Consider the following 14,871-nt stretch of genomic DNA (forward strand, 5'->3'; position numbering starts at 1 on the left):
GCAGTAACGGTTCATGATACACTTGGTGTAGATGTAAACAGAGGTGGTGGATGCCGTGATCAGATTTGGTTGCCAATTAACTAAGTGGTTTCTCATTTACTAATTACTAACATATTCATACAATCTCCCCCTTATATCTGCAAATTATTCGCTATTAACTTAAAATATTTGAAAGGTCCACATTTTTCTAATTTTTCACTATTAACTTACTATATATGGAATTTTTTCTTTTCTTGGAGGACCAACATGATCGACTTATATCAATATATATATATATATATATATATATATATATATATATATATATATATATATATATAATAATAATAATAATAAAATATTTTATTAATATTATTGATCTTATCATATTGGGACATCTTATCCTCAGATCTTGACTTTGATCTTAATCTTATTAATATCATAAAAGATCTTGTCTTACTCATGGAGTCCAGAGATGACATTCGGGTCGGACCTCTCATCCTCTTGGAACTATTATGATTGGTAATAAAAATAAATTTCTCTAGGATAAGGTAGAATATTTTTGTGTCAGATGATGTGGGCTCTTCCTGTCTTGCTAGAATCAAAACATTCTTATAAAGAATTCTTTGAAAAAGATTACCCACATCTTGTAAAGAATTCTTGTAAAGCATTTCCAGCATCAGAACATACGATGATGTTTTCGGCGTAGGCTTTGACTCTGTCAAATTGGTCAACCAGTTTCCATTCTGTGATGGAGCCTTATTGACCATTGAAAAAGAGTTGGGGCCGCGTTGACTTGGGCGTAGAGCAACCAAGTAGGGTCTCGACACTTCACAAGCTTTTAGTACATCAGGATACCGATGCCGATCACATATTTTTGGAGGAATCGATCTGAACAATCCAAATTCACTGTAAACACAGAAGGATTGTTTTCTACACTTGTGATTTTTTTAGGACAAAAATGTTAATTGTCACTGAAATTATCGAAGAACAACATTCCGACCAATCCTGATACATGAATCCCAATCAATCATATCCTATTAAGACTAATGATGTGTAGCATATCAACCTCAAATCTTAGCCGCTGTATTCTCTGAATCATAGCACCATTAAATAAATCTATCTTGGTACAACGTACGGAAATTCTTACTTCCGCATATAATATCATATATTCAAAGCAAGCATCTATCGATTTAATCTTGGAGAAATATCATCTTGCATGAACCTTCGATCTAGAAAATTTCACATTTAGTCGATTTCTTTGTAATTAAATAGGGCTCTCTCTCCAAGCAGCGAGGTTGATTGATTCGATCATAGCATGTTAAGTTGGCGATCAGAATTGAAATTAATAATAATTAATAAATATTTAATATGATAGCAAAAAAATCAGAACTCAGATTACGTCCTATTTTCGGTGCCATACCACCCCTGAAAATTTTCAGGGGTGATTCGTCCCAAAGTAGGGCTCCGAATTGCCACTAAAATCTTCTACACGTCTCACAAGCACGTAGAGAGAGAGAGAGAGAGAGAGAGAGAGGAGGAAGTCTCGTGGGGCCCACGTAAATACCTCCCTGGGGGGAAACCTAGAGCCGCGCCGTTATACCTCCACTTCTACCGGCAGCGACGGCCACTGGGCCACTTGAACTCGCCCTTCTGGAAACCTCAACGCTCTTCCACCCATCACCCACCCTCCCCCCTTCTCTTCCCGCGACGCGTGTGACTCGTGAGCCAACCGGAAAGGCAGCGTCCTCAACCCCACCCGCCACCCACAACCCTGCACTTCCCTCTCCTCGCTATTAATCCCCACCTGCTCTCCCCCAACCAACTTCCCACTCCAAATCGCTCTCACAACAAGCGAAGGAAACAGAAAAGAAGCCCATAACGAACGACGATGCAGGAAAACAAACGGAGAGCGATGGAAGCAGAAGAAGAGGAAGGGAAGAAACGCGTACCCGTCCTCGTGGCTTCCCCCAGCTTCCGGGAGCCCTTCGCCGAGGCTGACGATCTCCTAGATCCACCGCCTCCCGTCGGCACGGGGGACGGCGGAGATGAGTCCGACGTCGACGACGACGATTCCGAATTCGCCTTCGTTGTCAAGGACCCCGAGACCGGTCCGGCCATCACCGCCGCCGAGATATTCTCCAACGGCCAGATCCGCCCCATCTACCCCGTCTTCGACCGCTCCCTCCTCCTCGCCAACGGCGACGACGATCGCGGCCGCCTCGTAGCGGAGGGGGAGGAGAAGACCGCACCGTTGCGCAGAACCCTAGGGAAGCTCTTGATCGAGGAGCGCGAGGAGCACTCCGCCTCTGCCTCCTCATCCTCGTCGTCCTTGGGAACGGACGAGCTCGAGGGGATCCCGCCGGGGACGTACTGCGTGTGGGCGCCGAGGTCGACCGCGCCGTCAGCATCGCGGTGCAAGAAGAGCAGATCCACGGGGTCCTCGCTGCGGTGGAGGCTCCGGGACCTGGTGATCGGACGGAGCCAGAGCGACGGGAAGGAGAAGTTCGTGTTCCTCGCGGCCAAGGGCGAGGAGGCGGTGGCAGCAGGGTCGGAGGAGAGCAAGAAGGAGAAGGCCAAGGCGAGAGACAAGGGAGGTAAACCGACGGAGGTGGACGGACCTACCGCCCATCGGGTATATTACGGGAAAGGCCGGCAGACAGTGAGCGGCGCGGCCCGGCGTTCGTTCCTTCCTTACAACCAAAATTTGATCGGGTTCTTCGCCAATGTGAACGGGCTTTCCCGGACGCATCACCCATTTTAAACTCCCCTTTTTTCTTTAATTTTATTTTTTTCCTACTTTTTAAGTCTTTTAATGGGGGGTTTAATATTCTAATGATAGATGTCAAAGATCGTCGTCGATTTGGTGGTGAGAAGGCTATTATGTTGATGCAGTGGACATATATATTCTCATTTTACGCTTTGTGATCGCAGTGGAGTTGGATATGTGTTTCGTGTAGATGTTTGCACTGTGCTCATATTCACACTTAGATGGTTAGAACAACGTATGTGGCATATGCGTGGGGTCTAATGCAGTCAAAATTATGCTTTTAAATTTCGTGAAGAGCTTATTAGGCACTTATTAAACACAAAAAATTATATTATACAAAGTTATTTTCTTAAGTATATAAAATATTCTTCTTTCGAATCGAAGTAGAATAAAATAAAGATATTTTGAGTCACGTTAGAACATAGGAATTCAATTGTACTTGACGTTTCAATCCAATGAAAGAAACTTGCACTAAAAAGCAATATATAAGGAATAGACTACAAACAGGAAATAAGATGAACTGTTGTCATCAACCAAATACGTTAGCCATTGTGCATTATAATTTCATCAAAGGCAAATGAACATCTAAGCCACATTTAGAGAAGGAAAAAAAGGAGAGAAACTTCTGAAGCAAACGAGTCGCCGAGTGCTCGCCAGCTCGCACATCGGCCAACGAGATCACGACGTTGGAAAAGGTTTGTGAAGGCACTGATTTGAGTGCTGCATGATGACAACGATGAGGCCAATAATTTGATTCCTATTTCGCTTCTAATTTAGAGATTATAATTCATCGATAAGGGCTTCGACGTGACACGTGTTTAAACTTAGATTTAATGCATGATTAATAGACAATTCCGAGAATATATCATATAAACGTAGCTCGATGGTGCACTTGTCATATGTCATGATTAAGATGGATACTGCTATTTGATCACAAGATGCAAACAGTGCACTCAAACATAATAATCGTTCAAGTAGGCATCAATTACTACAGGAGAAAGAGAGTATGATAGAAAACGACCATACACTACTTTTACTAAATACCTCCAAATTGTTTGGAAAGCATTATATTAAAATATTCTTAATATATTTTAATTCATAAGGAATATATATATATATATATATATATATATATATATATATAGACTTTTTGTTATAAGGATGAAGAAGAAAATATATTCTGTTTCACTATATTATAAGGATTGTCTTTAGGACGAATTTTCAGAAAAAATATTCTCTTTTTAGAGTTTTCCGTATAAGTATCTAATATTATAATTTTCTCATAATAACTTGAAATATCATTTTTTTCTCCCTTTTTCTATGAACTAATATAGTCACAATGTTTTTACACTACGTTATAATATTTTCAGTAATATCAAAAAATACTATAATTAAATATTTTCTTATAAATTTAGTAAAACATTATGTATATTATTTTTGGGTAATAATTATGATATTTGTTATTATTACTAAAAATATTATAGCATAATATAAAAATAAGATCGGTTCACCCTATGTACTGTCCCATAAGAAAAAAAAAAAGGAAACAAAATAAAAGGAGATATATATTATGGAAAATAATAGTGTTAGGAAATTCTGAAAATTGGGATAGAAAAGTTCGGAAAGAAAATTTTAGAAATTCACACTTGTTTTCATATAATTATATATATTAAATAATATTAAACAGGTTTGAAGGAATAAAAATGTTATTTTGGAGATCTGAAAAGACGTGTGTGTGTGTGTGTGTGAGAGAGAGAGAGAGAGAGAGAGAGAGAGAGGTTAATTTATTTTAGAAAAAGAAAAATAAATCTAAACATAGATATTTTTTTCCGCTCATGAGAGGGCGGCGGCGCGCACTACTGGACGTTAGGTGGGGCCCACCGTGGCACGGTCTTCCCGTTGCGTCCCGTTCCGCCCCCTCCCGCTTGTCCGTCCACGTGGCTTGTGGATCAGAGACCGACGACGGTGTCGTCTCGTCCGCCCTCCGTCCCTCCCTCACCACGTCCAACGTAACCGACTCACGAGGAGGTACTGCGAAGAAGAACTCTTCTCCTCCTCCTCCTCCTCGCCCTGACGAGCTCCGACCCACACCAATGGCCCTTATTCTCCAACTGCCCCCCTCCTCTTGCTGCGGCACCTTCCGCGAGAGGAGCGATCGGCTCGCCGCCCTCTCCTCCCCTTGGATTCGCGTCGGTGGATCGCTCGGTCGGGTCGCGACTGTCTCGGCCGCCGCTAACAAGGGGACCGCGCCGCGGGACCTCGTTAGGATCTCGGCTATGGCGGATCAGACTGTGTACAAGATGAATCTGAACGAGTACATGGTCACCCTCGAGAAGCCTTTGGGCATTCGCTTCGCGCTCTCCGTGGACGGGAGGATCTTCGTCCACTCGCTCAAGAAAGGGGTATTACCATCTTTCCCTTATCTTCCTTCTCGATGTGCGATAGGCGAATCGAGAATCATATTCTTCCTTTCTGTTCCGCCTTTTCGGCGCTAAGAGATGGCTATTAGGAGATGACACCCTTCAAAACCCAAAATAATGTATCCAACGGGACTCTGTTCAATGTTAGGATGAGTTTTTTTTCCCTCTCTCTCTCTGTAATTAACTGTCTTTCCTTTGTTCTTTAATTTCTAAGAATTTTTATTTTTTTGTGTAATTTAAACAGTTAAACTTAACAATCATATATGAATTCTTTTCTTATTGTTTCTGTTATGCATGCATCTCTTTTGATCCTTTTTCTTGAACTTGTAATGGAACTACTTTAAGTGATGGATATTCATATTCTTATTTTTAAGGGAAATGCAGAAAAATCAAGAATAGTGATGGTTGGTGACGCATTAAAGAAGGCAAGTAACGTGTCAAGTGGTGGTTTCATTGACATAAAGGACTTAAGGGATGCAGAGTATGGTATTCTACATTTTGTTTGAATTGAAAATACTGTTGAACTTTTCAATTATTTTGTTTTCACGTTTGGAGACAAACTGAAATGTCTAATGCATTACACTGTGGAGTTATCACACTTGATTTAGTCTTTCATTAATGTAGCATGTTAGTGTGTGCACCTTTATCTTATTATCATATTTCTGTGCTACATTGATTATAGATTGAAATGCCTATTGGTTACTAAGTACAAATAGTTAAAACCAATGCCGGTGGACATGCATTCTCTGGATGAACTTTTGGATTTAACTTTGCAAACACAGCCTTACAGGTTCTTAAACTTGGTTTTGACCATATATAGCTGGATATCAATTAACACCATTTGGACTTAGATTATGTGCACTAGTGGATTATATCATGAAAACTTCGAATCTCAAGAGGAACTTAAGTTGACCTTCTTCATGGTCTTACAGATTGCTTCCCTCTTCTATATTATGTCATAAAAACTTAACCTAGATTGATCTTCTCCTTCTTCATAGTCCCCTGAGATACGATTGTTCCTTGTTCCAATTGCTATGGAGCTTATTGAAAAGTGCACATCACAAGACAGACAGAAAGGATCAGATCATGAAGGTTATTAAATATTTTTTACCAGACCTTTAGCAGATAAATACCATCTCGAAGATCAACTTTTTAGTACATCTTTTATGGGGCTTGGGCCACATGGTTTTGAGCCTGGGTTGTGACATGCTATCTAAATTTTTTCATGCTCCTGATGCACACATTATTTGAAATGCAGACTGATGAATTAAAATAATCTTCTCTCTTTAGTCTACAGTATCGACTCATATATGCTACGAAAGCTTTAAAAGTCGATTACCTGTGGCCTCTTCTCTTGCATTGAAGCAAAAAAAAATGGAGATATATCTTTTTTATCCCATAATATAATTAAGTTTGATTAAGTTCAGCATACATATACTGAGTCAAAATTTTCCACTTTTCAACTATTTAATGATAACCTTATCTTTTTGTCACCATCATTTTTCTTGCAGGACGATGCTCAAGGACATTGCAGGATTATTTAGTCTTGTACTTGAAAGACCATTCTCTCCTTATCCAATTCAACAATTACATTTAAGTGGTGTTTACCATACTTTGTTTAATAGAGGCCGGGTTGCTTTTGCCACTTGGAATAGGAACGTCCTGGCAACAGATCTTCAGCCAGGTTCTGAGGGAAGTGGAGAATCCGGGTTTACCATATTTTCTCCTAAGTTTCTGAAGTCAGAGGGGTGGATGCTTCTGGCAAATGAAGGCTCTGTTGATTCCCCAGTACAGAGCAATAGGAGCATATTAGCTAAACGTACACATGAGATTGTAAGTATTTTTTCTGAAGAAGAGAGCGAAGATGTTGAATGGGCCTACGGTAGCTTTCCTCTGGAGGAGTATATCAAAGCACTGGATCGAGCAAAAGGCGAGTTATACTATAACCACTCACTTGGCATGCAGTATAGCAAGGTGATTATAAAATTTCAATTCTATCACTTTAAATCATTAATCAGTGACTTAGTTGTTTGGCCCTCATTGAGATAACATTCTTTGCTTAGCACTATTCCAAATCTTGCTGATCATCACATGAATGATCAGCAACAGGTCTCTCATGACCTCGGACGGCTAATCCACATTTTCTTGATTAATGCTGGAAGCAAGAGGCGATGCTTGATTCATATCCATGACCAGCTATCCATGAATTTCTGTTTTTGGAAGCAAACACAATCTTTATGGTGTTTTTTTATCATATCTGTTATGTCTGGACCATAATATACCTCAGAAGTTCAAATTTTTGTGGCTCCATGTAACCCAAATAGTTAGTTACAATGCCAAATACTAAGTTACTTAAACCTGAAAGATCAAAGTCATTGTCATTTTTATCCAATGTTAACAAATATACTCGATCCTTGATCTTTTGCAGATCACTGAGCAGATCTATGTTGGTTCATGCATACAAACAGAAAAGGATGTGCAGACATTGTCAGATGCTGTGGTATATACTGTTTCTTAGATTTGTTAATCCCATGGATCGTTCACTTTGTTCTGTTGTTTATTTCTAAAAGCTTGTGCTGTTAAAAGAATATGGAACACAAAGGCCACCAAGAAACCTGAATGAATAATATAAAGAAGTGTGAAAAGAAAATCGTGTCATGCTGTTAATAAAGCAATAATCTTGCAGACATTTTTTTACATTTGATCATTGTTTTATTGAGATGTTCATGTACATAAGCATCTGCTTTAACATTGAAATAATTTCATGGTACTTCATGTATGTTTGCTTTCATATGCATGTTAAGCTCTTTGCTTGTGAATACTGTCAATTATGCAGAGCTCATAGCTCTTCATGATGTTGTAGCTTAGCTTTGAATCGATCTATCATCTTAGTTGGTTTTTCTGTTTAATCATTAATAGCCAATTGGAATCATCTTGTATATTGTACATGGATTTTTGCATTGTGCTTCTATAGGATTTCATTCTGCAAGGAATTTTTTAACTCCACTGATTACTACTCCTTTCTTGTTATAGGTCTCTTGCACCTTCTTACAGACATTCTGACATCTTTTATATTTCTATTCAGATGATACTTGTGGTGTTTCTTCAGAAATTATGTTCAATTATTGCAAGGTTCAATATACATCATAGTAATTAGGATGTCTGTGCCTCAGGGTATCACTGCTGTTCTAAATTTCCAGAGTGAAAGCGAACGTGCCAATTGGGGAATCAATTCAGAATCCATAAATGATGCTTGTTGTCAAAAAAATATTCTGATGGTTAACTATCCAATAAGGTATGTTATGCACTTTCAAATAATTCAGTCCCCTGGTCTCATTTTTAATTTGCATTGTTAGAGACTTCAGTTTCATATGATTAGTTGATACTTGGAGGTACTAGAATAAGTATAAAGTGCATGATACTTAGGTGTGTAATGCCAAAGAGCCGTTCATGATCCTGGGTGCATGTAGACTTTGCAGGAATTGGCTGTGTTTATGTTCACCAGATTTAAGTGTGCAAGGTCATGCATGGAAGATACTTCTATGATGCCCATGTCCTACAGTAACTTTTACATGGTCAAGTGCAGATGAGATGTGATAGTGAAACATTTTACAAGAGCATAATTATAAGGAAACTAGTAATATGGTACATAAGAGTTCACTATAATTTTCTGGTATAAGTATGGAAATGACGAGGTATCAAAAAGGCAATATCATTCACCGGATAGTAGAAGATGACAATTAAATATGACAATCACAAAGTTGATTAAAGAAATATAATTAACAAACACGGAATAAGACATTGATGATATCAAATATAAGATCCGAAGGAAAAAAAAAGGGCCTATGTTCGAATGGTTCAGCTGATGGTGGCCAATATTGTGAATCTACGTGGGTCATTTTAACATAGTATCAGCCGACTTAACCCAATTGATCTGAAGACAGAACATTAGGACCCCAAGAAATCCAAGTATTTGGAATCAATAATTGTTCGATCTTGTTGGTGTCAAATTTGAATAGTGAAAGGGAAAGTATTTATTGTTCAGTGTGTTTCATATGTTCCAAGTGCTAGCTTCTTTTGTTACAATCAGTAGTTGTTTGTACTTTGTAGCATGAACCTTTGTCATTCTTATCTGTGCATCTTGGAAACATTCTGAAAATTTGTTTACTGTTTCCAAATATTTTTGTTTCCTTCTCCAAATTATATTTTCTTATTGCCATGACATGTTTCAGAGAAGTGGACTCCCTAGACTTGCGAAAGAAACTTCCATTCTGTGTAGGACTTCTGCTACGACTTCTGAGGAAAAACTTCCGAATATTTGTGACATGTACAACTGGATTTGATAGATCCCCTGCCTGCGTTATTGCCTATCTACACTGGATTCAAGATACTGCTCTTCATGCTGCACACAATTTTGTCACTGGCTTGCATTCATGTAGACCTGACAGGTAATATATTTCTGAACATCTGCCAGATTAGCCCATTCACTTGATTTGATTTGTGTCTTGAGTATGCTGCCATTACATACACAATATCCATCCCACTCCTTAAAGTTTGTTCATCTTAATGTGAAAAGAATTTCTCAAAGTTCAAGTAGTTAAATGGACCACAGAAAATTGTATACTTAAAGTTCAAGCATGAGATTCTATCAGCAAAAATGCATACACTAGTTATTGGCATTTGATGGCAACTAATTCAACATCTTCTGCAAAAGCTTTACTCCACCATCTGCTTATGGCTCTGAATGGATGTTGCATGTTATGATACTAAAGCCTGATATCTGCAATTGAATGCAGAGCAGCAATTGTCTGGGCCACATGGGATCTTATTGCTATGGTAGAAAACGGAAAGCATGATGGACCTCCAACACATGCTGTCAACTTCGTGTGGAGCAATGGTTGTCGAGAGGTAAACCTGGACTTCTCACAAAATCAGGATGATAACTACATTAATTAATTTATGCTTGCATCATGATTCCAATAATTTTTCATCAAAATTTGCTACATGGATGACTTTCTCTACTTAATAATGATAAATTTTGATTGCAGGGTGATGAGGTATTTTTGGTTGGAGATTTCACAAACAATTGGAAAGAACCCATCAAGGCTGTTCATAAGGGTGGATCAAAATTTGAAGCTGAACTTAGACTACGGCATGGGAAGTATGTTCACTATTCTAGCTCAAAGGAAACCGTCTTGAATCTTCTTTTGCCTTTCAGACACAATTGAATTACAATTAGTGCAGGATATCTGTCTGTGTCTCAGTATATTTGTGAATGCATCTTCGTACAAGTAGCTTGATTTTCTCTGCCTGGTGGATAGATCTATGTTACTACCTTATGTTGTTATGCATTCTGTAGATACCTTGATTGCAGATCAAAACATGCTTTTCTTGCTCTTAGGATCTTCCTTTGTGCTATTCTTTTCTATTTTATTAAACCTGTGTAGGTTTAAATGTAAGCCCAACTTGCTGAATAATTGAATATTCAATACTTTTGTTCCTCATCCTTCACTTTTTGTCATGCACATTATTGCCTCAAGATCCAACTATTTAATTTTGATGATTGTTCCTTGAGCAACTTAGCTGTTGTCCTTTTTACATTCGCATAATTCTTAGCAAGAAGTTAATGTTCTTGTTTACTACATACCTATGTCTTCACCATAAGTGATTTCATAAACACTATAGCTGATTTGCAAAATGTAGTCATTGCATATGCATCCTCTGGAAGTTGATTCCACTTGTCAAAATTTAGCTTATGGTGCTTAGTTTCCAACCTTTAAACAGAGAATTTCTCTTCTCATGTGAAAAGAGGGGACGTAAATTTTGATTCTAGTATCAATATAGGCTTTGTGATCTGCGAAATAATAAGGTCAAAATCATGTCAAGAAAGGGCAAACATGTATGCCTTCTGAAAAATAATACATGGAACCATGCCCTTAAATATAATCAGCTATTTATATACTTCAGAAACGGCAAACATGTACTTTCTGAAACATATAATCATCATGTTACATAATTTGATAGCCATGATGAATGATGCTTAGAAGATCGCCACGGTGACAATTTTTCCAGCATTGCTCTAAAAGCGGAAAAAGCTTTTTGTATACTAAAGTAAATTTTCATGGAGAATTTATGTTCAATTTTGTAGGATGTTTGGATAAGTGTAAGCACCATTATCTAATTGCTAGCACATGCACAGACTATAACCTATTTACATACTAACACCTAACAAAATTATGTAACTGGAAGCTGATATCATCATAGAACATGATAATTTGCTTATAATTCTCGACCTTATTACTGATATATTGAGAAAATCTGTTTACTGGTCGCCAAAGTTAGTTTTTGTTCTGATACCTAGTTAGTTTTATCAATTTGTTTGTTCTCATGATATATTTGAGTTTTTACTTATGTTTTGATTTTCAGATATAATTATAAGTTCATCATTAATGGGCAATGGAGGCACTCGCCAGCGTTGCCTGCTGAGTCAGACGAATGCGGGAATGTTAACAACGTTATCGGGGTTGGTGATATCGCTAGGATTAGACCTTCTCCTTCTCACCTACAAATAAAGGTATGCATCACCAGGCTTTTGTTCATGCATTTACCAATCATGCTGAGTTGATATTAGTATGTACATAAAACTTGGAGAACTGCTCTCGCTTTTGAAAGTGCATATCCTTTGAATATCTGTTACCATCTAGTTCTTTGCAATTCTATGTTTTCCTCGTGACCTTCCTTGCATGTTCTTCTGCCACAGTTTCCCATGAAGTTCCTTTCTCAACATTTTCAACCTTTGTTCAACTTTGTTAATATACATCATGGATATCCATGCCATGATTGGCAGTCAGCATGTCTACTGCCGATGAAAACCTAGGCACCAAGAAGCCCCTTTATTGTGTTCCTGCTCCTGGATCTCACACATGACCAATGCTGACCTCGAATCCAATACATCATGTCCAACCTCTTCTGAAGAAGCCACCAGAAATAACCCTCTTCAGTGTCCACATCTTATCACTCAGTATAAATCATCCATTGTTGGGATTGCATTGTCAAGGCACTTGCCGACAACACGTACCGCATGAAAATTAATTATGACGAGGGTCATGCAAGTGTCAAGGCGGTTCCTTGCCATGCTAAACTATTTCTAGTATATCAACCTTTAGCATGGAAGTTCTGGTGAGCAAGTAACTCTGTTTTCCCATCTTGATGTTACCTATCGATTAAATTGCTAGGGAGAATTCTTTAGCAGTGGCTGTTGATTAATTTGGTTGGTGCTTCTTATGGTGCCAACATATCTTTTTCACAAATACTTTAGCCTATGGTTCAATCTTATTCTTTCCTTGTAGATAGTAAAGCCACATGATAAGTTTCTTGATTCAAGGTCTGTAAGTTAAGACCGGATAAAATGGTAGGACTGCTTCTATATGACGTCGGTGACCATGGTTCGAGAATAGAAACAAGGCCACTCGGTCCCATGACCTTCCTCTGCAAAGTCTCAAGTATTTTGATCTTTTTCATATGAAATAGGGCATCATTTTTGGTCAACTCTTGTATGCTCGTCACTGAATTCTGCAATCATCTTGATCTCCTGAATTATAGCCTTCCATGATCCATTGACTAGACTACTTCAATGCATTGATGTATCATATGTTTCCTTCTGTACGAAGAATATTATTATTCCCTGATATTGGAATTTTGTCAGATAAGAATGGGATGAATCGGTAGATATTGTTCTCCATCTCTTCAGTTTTATTCATGGTCCGTGATGACAATTGCAGGATCCTACGGTTGTGAAGGTAATCGAGAGACCATTAACAGAAGATGAACGCTTCATGTTGGCCTTTGCAGCACGCCGGATTGCATTCTCCATCTGCCCTATCAGACTTGCTCCCAAGTAAATACTTCGGCTCCTATGGTGACCACATGTTATCTTCCAGCCAGCCGTTCGATCGGTGGTTGTACATACACACATTTGGCACCTTAAAGAAGCAGCATCGAATACTTTTAGCACCATATAAATCGTCGTTTGTTGTATATTCATGTATGATCGTATAGAACCAATTAAGCCATGTTACCCACTGGCATAGAAAACCACGTTCGATGGAATCCAGCTTTAATTTCTTGAAACTACTTAGTATCTTATTGAAAATTAATCGCCCAATTCACCATATAAATTTATATTTTTCTTTTGTTTTTTGTTTTTTTTTGTATTTTTTTAATACCTGAAATACCTCTGTTAATCTACTCCTTTTCTTTTCTCTCTCTCTCTCTCTCTCTCTCTCTCTCTCTCTCTCTCTTTTAATTATAATAATTTTACATTATATTATAGTATTTTCAGTAATATTAGAAAATTATTATAACATAGTAAAAAAAACATTATGGTATAGTGTTTTTATGCTACATTATAGTGTTTTCTAGTATTATTAAAAATAAAAATACTATGATATAGTATTTTTATATTATGTTATAATATCTTATATATATATATATATATATATATATATATATATATATATATATATATATCAAAATTTATAAGATTATGAGTAAAAATATTATTATTCCTTTTGATATATGACCATTGGGTGACTTATACAATCATGATAGTAGGGACAACAAATATATATATCATCCGATTAGTCATTTGGTGCCACCTAAATGACTTATAAATGAAGGGTTTATGCACTCATATATAATATTTTTTGAATTAGACTTTTTTTATCAACTTAAGTATCAGAGAAGTTTTATCAAAATTATTCAAGCTTAAGACGTCAAAGGATAATTAGCTTAATCATACATAGGGACATTTAGTTTTCGATGACACCCATGGGATATTTAGTCGAAGTATTTTTGATAATATTTCTAACATTAATAATTATTGATAAAATATTTATAATAGTTGAAGTAATCAAGATCATATTATTATGAATACTATCGATGAAATATTTTTTCTATTCCTCTATGAGACATTACTAGGATTTTAGCCACTACTAAGCAATTCTAAGAGTTTTCTTAAAAAATATAATTCTAAATTAAAAATTATTATATCAAATATAATTCATGATGCTGACATGTGGACTCGAAATAGCATCTAAGAATAGCTATCATATAAACCAATTGAAATAGCATCTAAGAACCTCTACTTGGTGTCAACGATGACAAGCACAGTCCACCTCATGCTACTGCCAACTATAACGCAAAGATGTCGTTACGATGAGCACACTGTTTCGACGCTTCGGTCTCACCCTTCTCATTTAGCCAAGGGTTGGATCATCTCTCTCTCTCTCTCTCTCTGTGCCTGCTTCAGGTGTTCGACCGTGCATCTCACTCCTACAGCTTATTTTCATATGCATGTCCTCGGAGTTCGTCATTCATCACCGCTTGTCGAGCCCATCTCCCTCGTGCATGCATGCATGTAAGCAGATGAACAGACCTATGTATCTTTTCCAGTCATAGGTACGAGGAACAAGAGATGTAGAAGATCATGCAGCAGCACAGTTGCAGGTACAGATCTCTATATAATCGTCTTGAGGATGACACATCAAGGTGCCAAAGTGGAAGGTCCACCATGGTGTTCAATCTCTCCATGCGTGCATTTGCACGGAGGTATGTTCTTCTCATGTCAGTTGTTATCATTGTAATACACTTAAAAAGCATCTGCCGATAGCTAAAACTTAGATCTGAAACTTGATTCTTTTC

At 37.7% G+C, this 14,871-nt stretch overlaps 2 protein-coding genes across 3 annotated transcripts; both read left to right on the forward strand.

Moving 5' to 3' along the window:
* Positions 1-1,222: 1,222 nt before the first annotated feature.
* On the forward strand, positions 1,223-2,938 carry LOC103997138 (uncharacterized). The gene has a single exon (XM_009418282.3). It carries the CDS (start codon positions 1,871-1,873, stop codon positions 2,741-2,743), a length of 873 nt encoding a protein of 290 aa, XP_009416557.2. The 5' UTR covers positions 1,223-1,870; the 3' UTR covers positions 2,744-2,938.
* A 1,758-nt stretch (positions 2,939-4,696) lies between these two features.
* On the forward strand, positions 4,697-13,299 carry LOC103997139 (phosphoglucan phosphatase LSF1, chloroplastic). Of its 2 annotated transcripts, none has more exons than XM_009418283.3 (10): positions 4,697-5,151; positions 5,544-5,650; positions 6,681-7,143; positions 7,598-7,669; positions 8,343-8,464; positions 9,402-9,617; positions 9,966-10,077; positions 10,218-10,330; positions 11,596-11,743; positions 12,951-13,299. In XM_009418283.3, the coding sequence occupies exons 1-10, from the start codon at positions 4,843-4,845 to the stop codon at positions 13,068-13,070; spliced, it is 1,782 nt and encodes a 593-aa protein (XP_009416558.1). In that variant the 5' UTR covers positions 4,697-4,842; the 3' UTR covers positions 13,071-13,299. The 2 variants fall into 2 exon arrangements, with proteins under 2 accessions (XP_009416558.1, XP_065023191.1); XM_065167119.1 differs by having other exon boundaries at positions 5,022-5,151; positions 5,554-5,650.
* Positions 13,300-14,871: the final 1,572 nt, after the last annotated feature.

The sequence above is a fragment of the Musa acuminata genome, chromosome BXJ3-9, assembly GCF_036884655.1.
Source record: "Musa acuminata AAA Group cultivar baxijiao chromosome BXJ3-9, Cavendish_Baxijiao_AAA, whole genome shotgun sequence".
In the NCBI taxonomy this organism is placed as follows: Eukaryota; Viridiplantae; Streptophyta; class Magnoliopsida; order Zingiberales; family Musaceae; genus Musa; species Musa acuminata.